The sequence below is a fragment of the Salminus brasiliensis genome, chromosome 7, assembly GCF_030463535.1.
Source record: "Salminus brasiliensis chromosome 7, fSalBra1.hap2, whole genome shotgun sequence".
Lineage (NCBI taxonomy): Eukaryota > Metazoa > Chordata > Actinopteri > Characiformes > Bryconidae > Salminus > Salminus brasiliensis.
Window position 1 is genome coordinate 42,186,064 of NC_132884.1, and position 22,207 is coordinate 42,208,270.

Below are 22,207 nucleotides of genomic sequence, written 5' to 3' on the forward strand. Positions count from 1 at the left end.
GATGGATGCTATAGTGTTTTCATTAACATTGCAATGTAAACACACTTGTTTACTCTTTAAATTGTTGGCTAGGCTGTTGCTATGTGGTCACTAGGGTGAAAACACAAGGGTTTTTGCTGGGTGGTTGCTATAGGGTTGCAATAAGGAGGCAACTTTTAATGGTGTTGCTATATGTGTCTGCTATGGTGTTGCTAAGCAGTCACTAAATGAGTGTCAAGTGTTGCAAGGTGGTTACTATGGTATTTCAGGTGGATGTTATGATGTTGCTAAGTGGTCACTAAATGAGTGTCAAGTGTTGCGAGGTGGTTACTATGGTATTTCAGGTGGATGCTATGATGTAGCTATGGTGTTGCTAAGGGGGTGCTAAATTGATGCTATAGTGAACTTAAACACTCTTGTTTACTCTTTAAACTGTTCTCTAGGCTGTTGCTATGTGGTCACTAAGGTAAAAAAAAAACACAAGGGTTTGTGCTAGGTGGTTGCTATAGGGTTGCTACATAAAGGCAATATTTATGGTGTTGCTATATACGTCTGCTATGGTGTTGCTAAGTGTCATAAGTGGGTGTCAAGTGTTGCAAGGTGGTTACTATCGTATTTCAGGCGGATGCTATGGCGTTGCAGAGGGGGTGTTAGATGGATGCTATAGTGTTTTCATTAACATCACAATGTAAACACACTTGTAAACACACTCAATTGTTTGCTAGGCTGTTGCTATGGGGTCATTACGGTGAAAACACAAGGGGTTTTGCTAGGCGGTTTTATAGTGTTGCTCTATGTGTCTGCTATGGTGTTGCTAAGTATCGTGTACATGCATATAATGGTGGATCATGCAAAGCACGGGAGCATCCCTGTAAAAAGGAGTGCAAATATTAAACAGTGTAAACTATTTTATTGCATAGTTAAATATTTCACTCTCTTTACTGCAGTTTGAGCAGCCAGCGGTGACTACTGTGATGTGGATTTTCCTCCGCCTTATCAAACCCGGCGCAAAAAAGTGGCGGCGCCTCAAAGGCATGTTATTGGGAGCATTCCTTTTACAAGGGCAGCAGACACAGCAGCTAGACACGAGCCTTGAACGCATGCTGAAAGAGTATTTACTCGCTGAATAACACTGTTTTGGCTCGGAGTTCAATTCAGTTAACTTTCATTGGAATATATTTATGTAGCTCTTTTCGCAACGGGTGTTATTATAGAGCAGCCCTACAGAAATTATAGCCCCGCCACGTTTGAGCGAGCCAGTGCCGGTGGTGGCAGGAAAGCCTCCCTCAGAGTGAGAGGAAGAAACCTTGAGAGGAACCAGGATTCAAAAGAGGAGTCCGCCGGAGAGCACAGCAAGAAACGGCAGACCGCAGTTCTGACGATCGGACAGAAGTGTAGTGGTGAAAACTAGAAAGGTGTGTCTCCCGAAGGAAATGCGGAACGTTTGAGCAGCTTCAGTGGTTCCCACTTCCAGGCAGTTGCTAGACTGTTGCTATGTGGTCACTAAGGTGAAAGCACAAGTGTTTTTGCTTGGTGGTTGCTATGGAGTTGCTATGGCGTTCCAGTTGATTGCTATGGATTTGTTGCTATAGTGTTGCTAGGTGGTGGCTATGGTATTTCTGGTGGATGTTATGGTGTCGCCTTGTTGCTAGATGAGTGCTGTAGTGTTGAAAAGTGGTTGCTAACGTATTTCTGGTGCATATTATGGTGTTGCCAAGTGGTTGCTAGATGGATGCTGTGTTATGATGTTAAGGTAGTTCTGTTTTGCAAGGTGGCTACCATGGTATTTCTGGTGGATGTTATGGTGTTGCCTCGTTGCTAGATGGGTGCTGTAGTGTTAGAAGGTGGCTGCTAAGGTATTTCAGGTATTTCAGGTGCATACTATGCATACTCGGGTGTCCCCCGAAGGAAATGCGTAACGATTGTGCAGCTTAAGTGGTTCCCACTTCTGGGCAGTTGCTAGACTGTTCCTATGCGGTCACTAAGGTGAAAGCACAGGTGTTTTTGCTTGGTGGTTGCTATGGTGTTCTAGGTGAATGTTCTAGGACTTGTTTAATTGTTACTAGGTGTATTCTTCGCTAAGTGGTTACTAATTGCTATAGTGTTGCTAGGTGGTGGCTATGGTATTTCTGGTGGATGTTATGGTGTCGCCTTGTTGCTAGATAAATGCTGTAGTGTTGAAAAGTGGTTGCTAACGTATTTCTGATGCATATCATGGTGTTGCCAAGTGGTTGCTAGATGGATGCTGTGTTATGATTTGAAGGTTGTTTCTATTGTGTTGCCAAGCAGTTGCTAGATTGGTGATATAGTGTTTCAAGGTGGTGGCTATGGTATTTCTGGTGGATGTTATGGTGTTGCCTTGTTGCTAGATGGGTGCTACAATGCTGGAAGGTGGCTGCCAAGGTATTTCAGGTGCACACTATGCGGAAAACGCGGAACGATTGAGCAGCTTCAGTGGTTCCCACTTCCAGGCAGTTGCTAGACTGTTGCTATGTGGTCACTAAGGTGAAAGGGATTTTTGCTTGGTGGTTGCTATAGTGTTACTATGGTGTTCCAGTTGATTGCAATGGACCTGTTTAATTGTTACTATGTGTATTCTTTGATAAATGGTTACTAATTGGGGGCTAGTGTGTTTTAAGGTGGTGACTATGATATTTCTGGTGGATGTTATGGTGTTGCCTCATTGCTAGATGGGTGTTGTAGTGTTGAAAGGTGGTTGCTCAGGTATTTCAGGTGCATTTCAGGTTGCTAGATGGATGCTGTAGTGTTATTGTATTTAAGGTTGTTTCTATTATGTTGCCAAGTGGTTGCTAGATTGGTGCTATAGTGTTACTATGCTATTTCAGGTGGATTGCTTAGCGCTTGCTTAGTGGGTGCTATACTGTCCTGAGGTGGTTGCTATGGTATTTCAGGTGGATGCTGTGGTTTTCCTAAATGATGCTAAGTGGGTGCCAAAGTGTTATTGTATTTTAGGTGGTTGCTATTGTGTTGCCAAGTGGTTGCTAGATGGATAGTACAGTTTGCTGCATGATTGCTGTGGTATGCTATTCCATGTGGATGCTATGTAGTTATTTAGTGGTTGCTATGGTGTTGCTAAGTGGGTAGGGTGTTGAGTTTAGCAGTCACGGATGCATTCATGCTGCATCATCCTGTTGCAAGCCTCTCGGGCCAGCATGGAAGTGGAAATCTGGGGTACAGGGGCAGTATGGACGTGGGTAGGCAGGTGTGGGCCGTGTGGAAGCAAGCAGCTACTGGGAAGCAGGTCGTTTTGGAACAGAATGGGGGACAGAGAAAGCAAGATCAGAGAAAGCAAGCAGAAACGAGGGAAAGCATTAGAGAGTAATGAGAGGATGTGTGTGTGAGTGCCGTTCCAGTGATAAGAGATGTCTGTGTTGTGTTTTTTTATTCTCAGAGATGCTGTACCGACACCAGCACTGTCTCATCTGACAGAGCATCTCAGGTGATGAATTGTCGCTAATACCAAATGCATGGAGTACAGATTCCTCAGGGAGCGAATATGAAAACGTCCGAGAACTGTAGGCGATAAGAAGATGAAAAAAAAAAGCAAAACAACTCTCCTTTATGTACCCTGAGCTTCTCCATCATCCAAGAAAAGAGCAGCGTGTTGAGCACCAGGTGGTGGAGTCTGTATTTACAGGCACTGGGGTTAGATTCACAAGTACACGTTGTGTATCTAAACATCCGTCCGTGCCACTTGCTCACCCGCAGCCTGCCGGCCCACTGATCATCTGATGCAGTTATCTGTTCTACTTCCAAGATCGCAGAGGCAACATTTCCACTGGCTTCTCAACCCCCTCACCACCCCCCTTCCCCCCACCCTGACCACAGACCGCCTTTCTAAATCCTCTCCACCCCCAACTGGTGACCAACTGGCTTGGCTTGTGGCTTGCGGCTGCTCTTTTGAAATCCCATCGTGGGACGTTGTTACAGGCGCTTCTGCTGTACAGTCTTCCTCCAGCCCTGTCACCGTGCAGATCGATCAGATTTTCTTTTGTTTAATTTTTGAGATTAGTATTTAGTCTGGTTTAGCGCCACCATGTGGTTCAGTTTGGACTAAAATAGTAGTTTTATTTAGAAAAATAACAATACATACCAAGAATACTAGCGCCAGTTAGCCAGTTAGAGATTGGTGCAGACCACTAACATTAGCTAACAAGCTAATACACTATATGGACAAAAGTATTTGGACATCTGCTTATTCATTGTTTTATCTAAATTATCCAGCTTCTGTTGGAGGAACTGTCTCTACTGTGCAGGGAAGAAGGCTTTCTGCTAGATTTTGGAGAGGCAGTATTGCTGTGAGGATTTCTTGCTGTAAGGCCTTTAGCGACAAGAGCTTTACTGAGGTCAGAATGTTGGAGGATCACCAACTCCCACCTCCATCATTCCAGAGAACACAGTTCTTCCACTGCTCCACAGCTCAATGCTGGGGGGCTTTATACCCCTCTAGCCCACGCCTGGTGCCGATAGGTACTTCTCCACTTGGACTAGACAAACTATCTGTGTCGGCAATGTGTGAAACTTAATGTAGCTGAATGCATTCAATTGAAGGGATGTCCAAAAACATTTGGACACATTGTATGATTGTCCCTGGTAATATTGCAGTATTATTGATATTAAAGCTCTTATAAATAACCATCTAACAAAAGCAGGCAAAAAAACTCCAATTATTCATCTAGTCAAACGAAGTGAATTCACCGCAGTCTGGAAGATCTTTCCAATATGGCTCATTTGAGTAAGCTCAGCTGACCTCAGCTCAGCAAATCAGTAAATCAGTAGTCAGAGGTAGAACATGGAGACCCACTGGGACTTTTACAGAATGAACAACTTCTGGGTGTTCTGAACAGTTCAGTTCACAGCAGGGTCCAGAATGCCCAGCTCAATATACCCAGCTTAGGAGTGCATAGACAGTTCAGCGGGAGGCTGTGGACTGCACACTTATCCATGAGCTGTCGTAATTACCACTGACTTTTAATTACATTTTGATTTCTTGTTTATTAATTTTATATTTGTATATCAAGTTTTTCCCAGGTTTAGCCCCACACACCTTACCTCACTTTTTATTATTTATTTATTGTTTTTAGGAACTTTAATGAAATATTTTACAACTTTTTGCATGAATTTATATTTTTGTATGTTTTTACTTTACTTTTTAGTACTATTTTCCTTTACTTTTTATGTAATTTTAGTCAACTATAGTATTTTTTTGTGTACCATTCTAGTACCATTTTGGTTTATGTTAATAATTTTTACTTTACATTTTAGTACTTTTAGTACCTTTAGCATTAATTTATATGTATAGTATATTTTTTACTGTACTTTACTATTTTCTTTTATTTTTAGTTTTAGTTTACAATAATATTTTTTGTGTATGTTTTAGTACCATTTTGGTTTATGTTAGTAATTTTAAATTTACATTTTAGTACTTTTAATACTTTTAGTACTGTATAGTACTTTTATTCATTCATTAATATTTTACTATATTTTGCTTTACTTTTTAGTACTATTTTCCTTTACTTTCTTATGTAATTTTAGTTTACTATAGTAATTTCTTTTATATATTTTAGTACCATTTTGGTTTATGCTAGTAATTTTTACTTTACATTTTAGGACTTCAAGTACCTTTAACATTAATTTATATTTTAGTAGATTTTTACTTTACTTTTTAATACTATTTTCTTTTACTTTTATTTTAAGTTTACTATAATATTTTGTGTGTTTTAGTACCATTTTGGTTTATGTTAGTACCTTTACATTTTACTACTTTTAGTACTTTTAGTACTTTATAGTACTTTTAGCATTCATTTATATTTTAGTATATTTTTACTTTACTTTTTAAATTTTCTTTTACTTTTACTATGTAACTTTTAGTTTACTGTTGTAATTTTTAGTATCTTTTAGTGTATGTTCTAGTACCATTTTGGTTTATGTTAGTAATTTTTACTATCTAGTACCTTTAAGTAAATATATCATCTAGTTAAAAAATCCTTTACAAATATTCAATTTAATAATTAAACGCTATAAAAAGTACTTCTTTTTTAATAAATGAGTGACTTAGTATTTTTCACCACTAATAAGTATTATCGATTACCTGTGTACAGAAAGCTGGTCTGGCACATTGGGCCACTGTAGGTGTCGGTGTGTGTTTTTAAGGTTAACACAGTGTGCAGTGGCTTTACTTGTGTGTGCAAATGATACGGCTCTTGTGGGCATTAGGGAGATGCTGTTTTTGTTTAGGTAAATTCAAGCTTCTGTTGTCCGCCGAACAGTCTAAGGGTAACGCTGAGTTCAGGCTGACAGACGTTCTATGTGAGGCCGAATATCAGACGAAATTGATGTGTTTATCGCGAGCGGCTAATAACTTTTTTATCGAATCAATGACTAATAGTTGTAGCTTGTGATCAGAACATCTAAATGTCAGTTATCATTTATAATTAAAAGCATGTTTTCTTTTCACTCAGTCTTCTGTTAATCTTCTGTGGATGCTGTCGATGGGGCAGGAGAAAGATGTGATCTTTAGAAATGGGTGCTTTATACATGAATGATGAGTTATAGCCCGAGCAGAGGCGCCCTGGAATTTAGAGATATTGATTTTTTGCAGCTTGTTTGCTCTAATAAGGCTGTATGGGGAAGGGGTGGGGAATCAGCTGCCTTCATAAATGAATTACATCCTTCACTGGTCACGGCGAATTCCTGCAATGATCACCTAGCCCTCTATAGAGCGCAGGCCCAGCGAATGCTCACTGCGGCTATTAGTTTTAATTGCTGCTACAGCGTGATTAAGCTCCACTTTGATGCTGTTTGACTGGGTGTCGAGCAAGATGGATGGTCATAAGTTGTGCTCTTTTTATTTTTTTCCCTTTTTTTTGGCCAGAAGACAGATTCTGGCTCTGTGATTGGACAGCAGACGTGTGTTCGGCAAGATTTATATTCGTTCTTCAGGATACTTCAGATACTTTAGGACTGAACATAAATACAAAAAATGTGCATGAAGGTTTGATTGATGTGTTATCAGTATATAATTTATATACACAGCTGTGCAAAAATCCTTTTTATTAATGTAGATCTGGCAGTCTGGTTGTTCTTTACACTGTGAGTCAAAATTGAATGATGAAAGCATAAATAAAATGTTTGAAGAAATGTTTATTTGGGTTTATTCTAATGTTATATAGAGTTAATTACAGGTAGACACTCTCACTGACCACTGACTTTATGTTTATTTGGGTAGATTCTAATGTTATATAGAGTTAATTACAGGTAGACACTCTCACTGACCACTGACTTTTCCTTTGGTTGATTCTAATGTTATATAGAGTTAATTACAGGTAGACACTCTCACTGACCACTGACTTTATGTTTATTTGGGTTTATTCTAATGGTATATAGAGCTTAATTACAGGTAGACACTCTCACTGATCGCTGACTTTATGTTTATTAGGGTTTATTCTAATGTTATATAGAGTTAATTACAGGTAGACGCTCTCTCTGACCACTGACTTCAGAGATACCAGTGAATAATCTTGCTTTTCCTACTGTGTATTAAATAAGACTGTAATGTGATGTATATTTTCTAAAACTTACTTTTTTCCTCCACCCCTCTCTCTCTCTCTCTCTCTCTCTCTCTCTCTCTCTCTCTCTGTCTCTCTCTCTGTCTCTCTCTCTCTCTCTGCTTGGCTCTCTGTTAGGTGGAAGCTCAACGGCACCGTCCTCAACCCTAAACCCAGCTCTCACTACAGCCTTTCCGGGGGCAACCTCCGCATCAGCCGTCTGAACAAAGACCAGGACGCCGGGACCTACCAGTGCCTCGCCTCCAACTCCTTCGGCACTATCGTCAGCCGCGAGGCCAGCCTAACCTTCGCATGTGAGTCCCAGGCTTTCCCCCTCCATCTCTGTCCAGATCAGTCCGGCGGGGGGGCAGGGTCAGAGCGGATGTGACATAGCAGATGTGTCAGTGGCAACATGGCTGTGCAGATAACGCCATCAAAATGGAAATGTTCCCCCCGCTGGCAAGTGCTCTCGCTAGAGCTGCTCCTTTCTCTCTCGCTCTCTCTCTCGCTCTCTCTCTCGCTCTCTCGCTTACTCTCCCTTGCTCTTTTAGGTGGTCTCTCTCTCTGTCTGTGGTTGTTTGTTGTGGTCAAAGTGGATAGAAGGCCTAAAATAATTATTTCCAGATAACTGCTTATAATCAGCACTGGACGGATGGGATGATTAGGTTTGTAAGATTTGTGAAGCTGATGACTTTATTGAACTCGGGAAGATCAAAGTGTTTAGGTGCTGCTGCACTATTGCGGTAAAATATAGCTGCATTTTCATTAATATATATTATAAATTATTATTATAAACAGTATATTTTAATCAAAATATAGCTGCATTTTAATTCATTTTACTGCATTTTACTGCTTTATATTTATTAGAGTTGATTCTAATGTTATATAGAGTTAATTACAGGTAGACACTCTCACTGACCACTGACTTTATGTTTATTTGGGTTTATTCTAATGTTATATAGAGTTAATTACAGGTAGACACAATTACTGACCACTGACTTTATGTTTATTTGGGTTTATTCTAATGTTATATAGAGTTAATTACAGGTAGACACTCTCACTGACCACTGACTTTATGTTTATTTAGGTTTATTCTAACGTTATATAGAGTTAATTACAGGTAGACACTCTCACTGACCACTGACTTTGTTTATTTGGGTTTATTCTAATAGGCTGATATGTAAATACACATCACAACCAATTAAAAACGGGCTTTATAGCCTATGTGTTCTATATATGGCGTGGGTGGGCTAGGTTTTGAATTGAATGTTTTGGTCCTTTAATAGTGTTTATCTACAACTTTTCCAAGAAATGGCCCAGATAATATAATGCTTTGTTATCTCTAAGTACTGCTACTACTAAAATTCATGCAGGCAATATACTGCCCAGCACTAATCCGATCACTGGAAGTTTTTATCTGGACAATGTAGTGGCCATCTGTGGCCGAGAGTCCAAAAGAGCACGATTAGACCTGCTGCTCTCGGTTCTTCTTTCCTGTCCATCTACAGTGATGCTGGCCAATCCTGGTCATCGGCCAGCTCACTTTCGCATAACTGGGCAGTCAGCACTCTCCCCCAAGTGCATTCAGCTGTCTTTCAGCGCTGCGTGAGCAGCAGTTTGAAAAGACTCGGTAAGTGAATGCATGCTCTGGCCTTCCCACTCAGATCCGGCGGTGCTGTTCGATAAGGAGGATTCCAACAGCAGGTGTGAACTGATGACCAAGTGACACTGGGGAGATAACTGTGGGTACACACAGACAGATAATGGTAACAAATTATGTCTGGTTTTGGTATGGAAAAAAAGAAATACATAAAAATCCAAGGAAATTGAAGATTTTGAGGATTTTGAAAAATTCAGACGGCAGGTGTGAAGTGCTGTTATCTCCCCAGTGTCACACCTGCTGGCTTAATATTTCAAATAAAATAAAAGACAGAGATATTTTACATTTAATTAATTTTTTTAAGTATTTATGACCATTTTTCAACCTTTTCTTCATCTCCCCAAAACAGGACTCAAATGTAAATGAAGTCTGTTATGTTTGGCTGTCCTGTACTGTACTGTCCATCAGCCAGATAGTGGCCTGGACCCTCTTTATAACTTCAGTGTGAATAGGTGGGGCTGGAGTCGGCAGTTTGACAGTAGACCGATTTGCAGCTTTCCATATATACTAATACTACTTATTGTAGTGTGGCAGCAGAGCAATGCTAAAATCATGCAGATATGGACCCTGACCACACACGGGTCCCATCTACGCCTCGTATGTAGTGTACAACCCTTCCTGGTCCCATCACTGACCCTGGTGTGCATACATATGTGGGACTAACGTGGAATCCAAGGACAGAACTTTATGGTTCCCAGTTGGGCTACCCATACAGGCCCCACATGGAAGCGTGTGTGTGTGAGTGAGGATGGAAATAACCCCTTTATAGCCTATATGACTGAATCGACATGGTCAACTTAGGCCTACTTGACTCAGGCCTTCCTGACTATGGTGGATACCCATGTCTCCACAGTGTGTTTTTGAAAATGTGGACGATGTAATGTTTTTAAGATGATGGTCAGAAACACATTTAACCAGGTGTGCCCAAACCTTTGACTGGTACTGTACAACACACTGCAGAAAAACAAACACGGGTAATCCTCAGAGTTCGGCTTTGGCCTTTACTGCATGATTACTGACTGCGGCCGGTTAGATCACAGCAGCCCTCTCAGAAAGAGCCGCAGCAAACAAGTACAGTGTCAGCATTGTTTTTCCTCAGCGGCTGCCATCTGGGTTGTGATTATAATGCATCGGTGACTGGATCTGAAGTGTTCCGGTGCCACAGGACTATTGAAGTGGAGTGCTTCTGCGTTTGCTCTCAGTAAAAGGCCAAATAAAATGAAGCCGAATGATTATTGTGCTTCGGCCTTGGCAGCTTCCCTCTAAACTGATCAGCCATAGAAGCTCCTTTAGCTTTCCGCCAGGGAGTGACGCCCTTTTCATTCCGAGCTGCCTTCGCTGACGGCGGCATCGACAGTGCAGAATGACTGGTAGCCCTCCCAGATTGAATTCTGATTCCCTGCATCCGCAGCAAGGCCGCGGCGTGTCTCTCCCTCCTGCTCCGGCCATTCATTTGTTCCCCCATTGGGCTGAAGATGATGGAACCCGTGGGCAGGAACAATCCAATTCTTCGAGGAAAGGTGGTGGTGGGGTGGGGGGGCGCCAGGGAAGTCCACCGTCACATGAAGACGATTGGCTGACAGATCCATCAATCGTCCGGACTCCTGACCTTACACAGGCTCGGGTTGTCGTCGCCAGGCGGGAGCATGCGTCTCCGCCCGCGCGCCATCCATCTTCTTTATTACTGCCGCTATAGCTTAATTAACTCCGCCGCGTGATGGAGCGGCGCAGGTTCAAGAGAATAATTTAAAGGGCAGCTGATGTTATGAGACGGGATATTTTCTAATTTGGTGGCTAATGCGGGAGAAGTTGGGTGAAGAGATGAGTGGCGGGCGTGGGAGAGCATGGTGTAAATACTAAGTGGTTTCTCGGGTCGCGCGTTTGTCAGCGTGAGGTGGTTGATTAGCACGGTTGTGGGGTGACTTTTCTATTGGCTAGTTTTATTATATTTTTATTGCCAGAGTGAGAAGCTGCTGATCTGGGCAGTAAGTATTTATTTCCTCAGTTAAGCACTAATATTAGAATACATTTAAATTAAAAAATGTGGTTTTCTATGACCATGTTCATCAGAACATCTCCAAAGTTCTCCTCTCTCATGGAGTGTAGTATTAGTGTAGTTGTTCTCCTCAGATCAACACCTGGTTTGGTGGTAAATCAGGGCTTAATGATGGTAAATCAGGTGATGCTGCTGCTGCTGCTGCTGCTGCTGCTGATGGAGTTGAACACATCCTCCATGCTGTGCTCGCTGGACTGGGGGGCGTCCAGGAGAAACCTGGAGGAACCGAGCTCTGTTCTTCAGACTAGCTCACCGACAAGATCTCACTACTTTCTTCAGACTTTTGAGAATATCAGCCATATCATTAGCACCCCTGAAACAAACAATGATGGTCAGTACCTACCAAAAGTGCTCCAACAAAGGACAACCAGTGAACCGGTGACCGGCTCATTTATGGTCATGGAGGCCCCACCTCTTAAAGGATCAACTTAAAGGATCTGCTGCTTCTAGAGCTTGGCAATATGACGATATGTTATCGTATCGTGATAAATTTGGTCATCTATGCTTTTCTAAGCATATGGAGGAGACTGTTAGTGCTTAATAAATATCTACTGATCAGCTGCAGGTTTCTTACATTACTAACAGTGTAATTAGACTGGGTTCATTAGATGAAGAGCAGCAGATGTTCTAGAGTATAAATCACTGTATTCAGTACAGGAGAGGATCTGAATAGCAGTTTATAAGAATCTGATACTGATGTTTTTCTGTGATTACATGTATCGTGATAAATATCGTGTATCGCAAAAAAAGTCTTAAATATCGTGATATAGTATTTTTACCATATCGCCCAGACCTAGCTGCTACTGTTTTGGTGCCAGATACCACAGGAGGAGTCCATGCCTCGAATGCTCAGATCTGATGTGGTGGCACATGTGGGGATATACTCAATATTACTGATATAATCAATAGTACTAATGTTATGGCAGACTGGGGTACTTTTTTCCTGCATCTGTCCTAATATATTTATATAATGCACTTAGGTGTCTGGAACCTGCACAGTACTGCATGTCATCTTTACCAGTATACCAGTACTGTCATCACACTGTGATAGTGATTTTCAGTTTCGTAGATAACAGGCTTCATATCCGTGATAGTATAGCAACAGCAGCGTCCCTGTGGAAAAATCAATCGTCCCGCTCTGAGCAGAACCAATCATTTAACCGTTCCGTTCTTGGGCTCCAACCCCAGTACACTGTTTCTAAACTGGTGACAGCAAAATGCTCCAAAATGCTTTTATATATGGTATTTGTTTCTGTTCTAAACCCAAAGGTTTTTAGCTTTTATTAATATGAAGTACCTCAAAAATCCTCACACCATTACAAACCAGTGGCTTCCTATAGGGAGAAGTCAACATCAGTCAGCCATTCTATTAAAACCTATCTGGGTCCAGTGGCTCCTATTAAGGGTAAAATATATTAGTCAGCAGGTGAACAGTCAGGTCTTGAAGGTGATGAAGGTTCTGAAGCAGGAAGAAACGGACAAGTGTAAGAATCTGAGACACTTTGATAAGAATCAAACTGTGATGTTCTAGACCATGACTGGGTCAGAACATCTCCAGAACATCAGGCAGGTCTTTGGTGTTCAGGAGGTCAGTACCTATCAAGGCCCGAGGGCTTCTTGACGCTCATGGAGGCCTCACTTCACAACTCGCAGGACTTTAAGGATCTGCTGCTAATTAGCTTTGGTGCCAGATACCACAGGACACCTTCAGAGGTCTTATGAAGGCCATGATGGCATCAGTGAGACCTAGGTGTCCATGACCCTGTCGCTGGGTTATTGGTTGTCCTTTCTTGGAGCACTTTTGGTAGGTGCTGACCACTGGGACCATACCTGGAAACAGCCCACAAGACCTGATGCCTGATGTTCTGGAGATGTTCTGACCCAGTCATCGTCTAGAACATCACAGTTTGGATCTTGTCAAAGTGTCTCAGATTCTTAGGCTTGTCAGTTTTACTTTTCCTTGTCTGTGTTAACTTTTTATTTTAATACAAAATTAAATGTAGTAATAATAATAATCATCATCATTTGATACTGTAACATTTTAAAAAATTGAATTCATAGAGTAGCTTTATTTTTTTTATTCTTTTTGAATCTCTATAAGCAAAATGAGTAAAAGTTAAATTATCTATTTATTTATTAATTTCTGTATTTAAATGCTTTGATCTATTCTGTCAAGGCCTTTTTTATTGAAAGCTTTTTTGGGGTGAGCAATTACACTTGTTTACTCTTATCACGGTCGGCCCGGCGGGTTGCAGAGGTTCGAACAGGAGAGGATATAATGAGGGAGATATTTCTACTGTCCTTCAAGGAATTACTGTTTTGTATTTGTATAGATGTGTGTGTGTGTGTGTGTGTGTGTGTGTGTTTTTTTCCTTCCCTTTCCTCTCAATAGGGCTAGTTTGATGGTACAGATATTGAACAGCTTGCATAGGAAATGAGAAGAATTGTCATCGGCGACGCGGCGCCCGAGCACACTGCATCCGAACGCAGTAATTGAGTTCTGGGGTTCGGCGAGGTGTTTTAATTAAAGCGCCACTGATAGAGAGAGAGAGAGAGCACCACACACAGTGCCTTAATCATGTTTCTTATGTGTCATTATCTCCAGCGAACCTCAGTTCGAATTATTATATTTCCTTGGTTTCGGCTCTTCGCTCCTGCTCCCTTATGTTTGCGTTAGAAGTCGAGGTACGTGCTTATTAGAGGCACTAATGGATAGTGTGGGGACTTTTTTTTATAAGGCTGATAACAAAAGCACAATAGACTTTTAAATGTTGCATATTAAGCTTTTTCAGATGCTCAATAGACTCCAGTCTGACAAGATCCTCTAAAACACACGCATGCATATGTTCACACAGCGGCAAACGAGTGGTAAATATGCACGTCATAATTATGCAATTATTTGCTCCATTCATCGTGACTTTCTTTTCCTGTGCTGAGTAATCAGCGTTTTATTAGCTTAATCAGATTAATCAGCTTTAAGATTCAATCTAATGGCCAAACGCAGCAGTAAAACCCTCCACGCGACAAGACGGAGATTTAAGAGCTGTATAATACACTTGAATGACAGTGTAAATGTTTTTTAATTAAGCAGATACTGTGAACACAAGCCTAGTAGTAAGGAACAGCTGTCCTGTCTCCAATTGTGGCTTAAAACACCCCTTTTTTCCTCTTTTTCCGGCCCGAACAAAAAAAATATAAAAAACGATATGAAAGACATTAAGGTGGGATGAAGGTCGTGAGCATGAAACGGATTTTATGGACTGTAATCATCTGACGATGTCGGAGAGGTATAAAGTCCTAAAAGTTTTCCTGTCCTTGAAGTTTGCCTCTGTGAAGCGTTAGATGTGATGCCAACTGAGGTGATGCGAGTCAAGTGGTGCGTCCCAAAGAAACTGGGGGGTTTGAAAATACTCCTTTAAGCTGCAGGGGTTTCAGACCTGAATGGAGCGAGGAAGGAAGCAGGAGAGTGTGTAGTTTCTCTTTCAGAGCCGAGAGCCTGCCATCAAAGGTATGCACACACACACACACACACACACGAGCGGCATTCACCCTCAATACAACAAAAAAAGATGTGTCCGGGAAAGTGCTGCCCACGTAATAATGATAATAATAATAATAATAATAATAATAATAATAATAATTGAGGATGCACAATGGCTACAGTGCTAAAATTAACATCAGCTATACCCATCAGAGCAAAAAATTCTATAATAAGGCATTAGTGCTGCATGTTATTGGGAATAAATAGCATGCATACATAACATATATATATAATATCCATTAGGTGGCGGAACTTTCTGTGAGGGAGCTTTTAGAGGTTCAGACGACTGCTTCCATTCACTTCCACTGTAGAACAGCTCTGACTGGGTAAGGTTATCTAGAACCCATTTCACACCAAACCCCCCATTCAGTCTGTTCACATCTTAATTGAATAATTACCCTGAAAAAAAAACCCACAGAAAATTGGTGAAATTTCCATTTACACCACTGCTGTAAACACAAATCACACTTTGAGCGCCCCCTCATGGACAGCAAGCTGTACACATGCATTTCTGGACAAGCTGAAAGCTCCAGAAGCTTGATCTGAAGGTAGAGCAGCATGTGGGCTGAGGTGGTAGAGTAATACTACAGGACTTTACACTAATATGACTCTATGGGTTCTGCAGCGTTACACAGCAGTTCTGGAGAGAGGTTCTCCTCCTGCAGCTCCACCACCAAAGCTCCATAGTGCAGTAGCAGCAGCGCTCTGGCCCGGAGTGGGAATGATGGAGACACCCTGTTAGTTCTCCCTGTTCCAGTCAGTGGAGCGTCAGTATGATCCTGAAGCTGCTGGTTTAAGGTGGAGCTGATACAGGATGCTGTTTCAGACAGCACTTTGGAACACTGTGTGGAATTAGGAACACCTGGTGTGGTCTTCTGCTGTGGTGGCCTGTCCTCCTCAAGGTTGGAGGTGGTGGTGTTCATTCTGAGAAGCTTTTGTGCTCTCCACAGTCGTACAGAGTGGGTTTCTGAGTTACTGTAGTCTTTCTGTCAGCTCCAACCAGTCTGACCATTCTCTGTTGACCCTCTCTCATTAACAAGGTGTTTCCGTCTGCAGAACTGGATGTGTTTCCTTTATACCACCATTCTGAGAAAGGAGATCAGCAGCTGTACCAGAAGACTCTGGAGATAAGAGGGCGGTAAATCGTAAATTTTATCTTGACAGTTAATGAGATGGAACAAGTAATCAAGAGCTGTTGATTGTCTTTGGCGTAGGCCCTGTCGTCAGCCCAGGTCTTGCACCATCAGGACTCCTGCCAAACTTTGAGGAGCCTATCCCCGGGCATGCGTCAGGACCAAACTAGTGGCGGTGGGGAGGAAGGAGGTAGAAACGTGGCGTCATTTCTGAAAAGCAGCAGAAAAGCATGTAATTGGACGTCTTTTAATACCGGCAGTGGCTGGTGATTGGCTAAAGGACAGTGATGCTGCATTAGAGTCTCCTGGTAGAACTTCGGCTAGAGCTTTCATTTCTAGAAATACCCAAACCAGCCGTTCTGAGACCAACACTGCTCATTCTGGTGGTTGTTGTGACCATTACCTGAAGTTTCTTGCCTAAATCTGCATGCTTTTATACATTAGTTGCAAAAAACGATATGTTGCAAAAAACAGTAGGTGCACAGATGTTCCTATTAAAGTGCTTGCCAAGTGTATGCCCTGGTGTTTATGAGTCCCAACTCCAAACCTCACCCAAACGAGAGGAAAAATGCATGGCATATCATTGTTTTCCAGTGAAAATCTGAGCATTTCACCTCACCGTCTTTTAAAAGAGAGGTCTTCATCTTGCTGTCACAGTGCCAACATGATCAATTCCAGTGTAGCGGCCCAGCTAGATGGATTGTGTTTTCACTAAGCTGGAGCAGCTCAGTGAAGAAGCCCAGTCCCTCCTCTGCCTAGCGTTTGCGATGTAGCGTATGTGGTGGGAGGTTGGCATAAATCGCTGGGCTTTATGAGGAGATGACAGCTCACTCCAGCTATGATAAGTCGTCCCGGCATTTTAAAATGGCTCATGGCGGCGGTGCGCGTTAGTCGGGTTAATTTAGATTACTGTATGAACTGTCATCACTTTTGCAAAGCTGGATGTTTTTTAGAGAAGCTTAATGCAGCACCTGAGCTGGTCTGCAGTGTCATGCCGTGGGCAAAAATTCACAGTTAGGCCTGGATTCGGCACCCAGGTGATTAATTGCTAGTTTAACAGATATAAATATAATGATAATTAATTCACTGAGCACGCTCAAAAAGAGGAAGTGTCACACATTTGTGTTTTCAACAGTATATAAGTGCCGTTATCCTGATATATAATTGCGGAATTTCCAGAAATTTCCAAATGGATCCAGACAACCCTTTCTAATCGGCACCTTCATCCACTGTAAGTTGCTCTCAGCTTGTGTAATCTCCATAGAAAAGCACTGACCAATAGAACGGGACGCTTTGGAGCTATTGTGAGCACATGACCTATAAGGTCATCGTGCCCAATGCTGAGCATGGGCTGGAGTGGTTCAAAACCCCCTGCATTGTGGGGGGGAGCATTGTGTTCCCCAGAGTGATGGAGCTCCATCCGATACTTTTGGGATGAGTTAGAGTGTCAGATCTAATCATCCAACATCAATACCCAGTCTCATTGATGCTCTCACAGGGCTTAAGATAATTAAATCATCCTCACAGCGATGTCCTAACATCTAGTTCAGAGCCTTCCTACAAATGTAGAGGCTGTTGCTGCAGCAAAGGGTGACCAAGTCCTGGCTAAAACCCTTGATTTTAGAAGAAACACAGGTAAAAAGCAGGCGTCCACATATTTTGGACATGTCCAAATATTCAGAGATAATTGCTGCATTATCGTTCCTTTGCAAATGTTCCAAAAAAATGATTATTAAAAGAACTGTCAGAAATGTTGTTTACTCCTCGTTTCAGCTCTAATAGACTTATTCATCCTGCCCCTCACTTCCTGCCCTGGTTTACTTTGCTCTGCAAAGGATTTAGGGGAGAGAGGGGAACATCTTTGTTTGTTTTGCTAAATCATTTAAAGGATTGGACCAATATTAATAATATTTGGACACAAACATCCTCCACATCCCTGCTACGAATTAAAAAATAAAAAGTTCATTTCTAGATCCTACCGTTAACCAACAATCCAACCCATTATCATTGCATAGAAACTTTGCAACTGACCCTACAGTAGAGCTGGGCAATATGACAATGTTTTATGGTATCGTGATTAATGTTGTTATCGTGGGACACAGTATTCTTTTATGAGTGTATCGTGCATATCATCAGGGGACTGATTTCATTAAGTGTTATCAGTTGTATTGGATTCAATGGCGTTCAGCATATTTTAGTAAAATTCACAGTACAATCACAGGACCCTGTAAGAAAGAGAATCTGGATAACATTTTTGATCAATTCTACGCTGCTGGTGCATTTTGTCTACATGATGTAATATTAATAATTATTGTATATCATAAAAATATTTTTTAATATTGTGATATATATTTTTTCCATATCGTCCAGCTTTACCCCACAGTTGAGGTTAATGGAAAAAATGATGGGCTGGTTGTAATACAGTCTTATATTGTTTAAAGCGGACGAGCTTTCCCACCTAAACACATCAAAATATCTGTGTCCAAATAAATATGACCAGTGAAAAAAGGGCTGCTGTGTCAAACATTGCCCATTTATTTGATACCACAGAGTAGAACAGCAAATATCAGCTCCATCATACACTCTGCGACGTTTAAATAGAAGTGAAAGGGGAATTGTGGGTCACTGTCTTGAAACAGCATGAAATGTCAACACCAGCCAGCCTGTTTCCCAAAATCAGTGTGGAAATATGATCCCAGAGAGTGGTAAGGCATCACTTACTTTGGCTCGTACTATTACCTCACCATTTGCCCATGTAGGCCAAGCTAGTCAGCTAGCATCCGGATAAGAATCCTGAAGTCCTGTACAGCTGTGCAAATAATCCCAGTGCAAATGTTCTGCATGTTATGTATCAGTACTGTGTTGCAGTTATAGATTCAGTTCAGTTATAGATTAGGTTTATAGATTATGGTTTATAGATTAGGGTTTATAGATTAGTGTTTATAGATTAGTGTTTATAGATTAGTGTTTATAGATTAGGGTTATGAATTAGGTTGATAGATTAGGGATTATAGATTAGGGTTTATAGATTAGGGTTATAGATTAGGGTTTATAGATTAGGGTTATAGATTAGGGTTTATAGATTAGGATTATAGATTAGGGTGTGAGGTGTCCACTGTGGTTGAGTAACCCTACAGCTTCTGGGGGGGAAGCCGTTAGCGTGACGTGTTATGCTGGTTTTGATGGTTTTGATGGTTCTGAGTCTTCTACCAGAGGGGAGTGTCCATAAGAGGTGATGTCTAGGATCAGAGGGGTCAGCTGTAATTTTGCCAGCTCGCTTCCTCACCAAACTGTCAGGCCAGGTTCAGTCGCTGTGTGCACTTCCAGTAAAAAGACAGAGGGAAGGCTTGCCCCGAAGTTCCGGCGGTCACATGCCCTCGTCTCCGGTCTCTACTGCGCATGCCCTGGCTCCAATTGTCCTCCACTTCCAAAAGTCTCAATGGACGTGCTGTCCACTCTTATGTATGTATTTCTCTGGGGTGCAGTAAAAGTGTTTGTATGAGTTTATTCACCAAAAATAGATCTAATCCACCCTCTCTTAGCCCCTCGTTTTAAACAGGCGGTTGCTGTTCTGGGTTAGTGTGATGCATTCCACCCACATTCTTCCCCGCAGTTTGGGCAGGATTAGTTTTACATAGGGAGGTGGGGTACAGTACTGATTTTAGTCCTGTTTGAATCTGCCAAATTAGTCATTTTTATGGACGGCATCTGTTACCTTCTATAAAATGAACCGTGAAGAAAATCCAAGGTTATTTTAACCCCGTGTGAATTGGCATGTTGGTAAATATTCCAGCAGAACCTGTGAAAAAGGAGCCATTTCTGGCAACTTTGGCCAGAATGAATCGTCAAGGCCCTGTCCATGTATATCCGGATATTTTTGAAAACGTAGCGCCGCCTCTTTGTCTCTTTGCAGCATTTCTGAACATATCTCCATCCACGCAGGAATGCAGAACGACTCTAAGTTACATTTCTAAGTTACAGTCTTTGCCGTAGACCCGGTTGTCGGCCCAGGTCATGTAACATCTGGACCCTCGCAGATCCTGTCGTACATGGGCGGTGGGGAGGGAGGAGGGAAAAGGCAAAACGTGGCGAACAAAGAGGCGAGAGAATAGAGGTCTTTAAAAGACAAATGAAAGCAGTCGACTGGTCGAGGTGAAGGTAGCCTTCCCCTAGTAGAACTATCCACAATTTCAGATTAGTACTCCCCCATACATGTAATGCTCCCGACACGTGCCTCCTCCAACACAACCGATGCAACGTCACCAGCCAACCAATGCACTCACATTAAAGATGCATTGCCTAGCAACTCTGGAGTCGGGGAAAGAGAGCGCCATCTACCCACCTGGAGAGAAGGGCAAGGCCAATTGTGCTCTCTTTGGCTCTGGCTGCTGATGGCAGGCAGCATGACCCATTATTTGAACCGGCAGTCATCTGGGCTTAGTGGCAGCGCCTAGTCTGCTGGACTGCTCTTAGCTCCAGAGGACCATCGTTTCTGCTTAACTCTACGCTGTGCTATGTTTTGCCGGGGCAGAATGCAGCCCTAGTCGTGGCCTTGGCCTGTTTTTTTGTTTTTTTCACCAAGCATCTGCGAGCATATGGCCTGTTGTTCCACACGTCCAGTGGTAAAATGACATCACCCTACCTCCTGGTGTAAAACTAACCCTGTCCTGTCTGATATTTTGTGTGTGGATCAGCGATCAGTGTAAAAACAATACTTTACCACCCCTTAATATTCTGCCGGCGTATACGACGGCCTAGCAGAGACCATACTTACAGCAACACACTAGTTTACAAAAGCCTTTCAGCTCAGACCACTAATAGGAATCTCTAGCTCTCTCTTTCTCCCTCTCTCTCTCTTTTTTGGGGTGAAGGGAGTCTAAATTTTTCCCTTGAAGCCAATTGTTGACACACCACGCTTTTATTATTCCATGTGTGTACAGGCAGAATAAAGGAAAGAGCATTGGCTCTTTTTTCCTCTCTTTCTCCCTCTCCTCGCTCTTTATGAAAGGCCTCAGCTGCATCCTACCCTCAGGTGGCCTATTGAGGACAGCTCTCAGAGCACCTCGCTCAACAATGCTCCCTTTGCTCTTTTTTGGGGACAGGGAGGAGCAGCCGGCACCATTTTGTTGTGCACCTTGATGCGGCCGTACTTCCGAGCGGGCAGGCTCCTCCTCCGGGCCACGGCGAAGAGCCCTCAGCCCGTCCGGCTCGAGATGGCCATGTGTGTCCCCTCTTGGAACTACAAATCACAACACCCTTTTTATCTCTCTCCAAAATATCCCCCCAAAAAGATACTTTCCCCTGTTTTCTTGTGTGTGTGTGTGTGTGTGCCTGTGGTAAATTAATTCAGTACCTTAGATGTTGAATGCGTTTGTCCACTTTGTTCTCGCAGCCTCTCAATTTTCTGACTTCTGTGAGGCTTTTATCTAACATCCTGTCCTCTGCTACACATGAAAGTGCCACTCTAGGCCTTTGTTGCCGGTCTGTCATTGCCCAGATTGGACCCAATAGGCTCGCGATTGCAAGTGCGCGAGTGCCAGGCTTGCGTGGGGTTGTTCGTTCCTGCAGTTGCACAAACAAATGAGGCTCGCGTCGGCTCTCTGCATGAGAAAGGACATGAGCAGAAAGCGAAGAAGGCGAGAGGAAGCGCTGACTGAAAACAGTATTTAAACACTGGCCACAAAAATCAACAGTTTATTCTTCATCCAACAGGTTGTTGAATCGAGATCTGTATATTTTGCTGCAGTTTTGTCGGCTACTAAAAGCCGCTAGTTGTTTTTTTCAAGTGTCGGTTCTCTGAACTGGTTTAAAAAAGAAAGTAATAAACCATGAATTTCCTGGAACAAAAAACGGAGCCAGAAATGAAACAAAACGTCCCGGCACGACATGGTCTTGTGTTAAAGCTGCATGTTATGATGGGTATAATCATGTGTGCCTTCATAACAATGCACAAAAAATTCATTTACAGCATTTATCTGATGCTCTTTCCCAGAGTAACCTATATTTGGATGATGTTACACAGGTAAGAGCATGTAGCGTTAGCTCTTATTGGTGTAGAGTGGTGTTCTTGTCCTGCTGGGGAATTAAACCCTAATCTAGGAGACAAAGACGAAGACGACCACATTCGACATTAGTGTTGGAAACAGATGGAATTTGGGACCCTTAACCCATCCACATGCAGTAAACACACTCATACACACTAATGAGGAAATCACACATGCTGGGTGTCGAGTGTTTTGGGCAGCCTTTACTGCGGCGGCCGTTGTCTAC

At 42.3% G+C, this 22,207-nt stretch overlaps 1 protein-coding gene across 1 annotated transcript in view; it reads left to right on the forward strand.

Annotated features, from left to right (window-relative positions):
• cntn4 (contactin 4) overlaps positions 1 to 22,207 on the forward strand; it is a 259,500-nt gene that overhangs the window by 76,166 nt on the left and 161,127 nt on the right. The window contains exon 4 of the mRNA XM_072684921.1: positions 7,686 to 7,861. Within this exon, the coding sequence (XP_072541022.1) occupies positions 7,686 to 7,861 (176 nt within the window). The remainder of the gene's footprint in view (positions 1 to 7,685; positions 7,862 to 22,207) is intronic.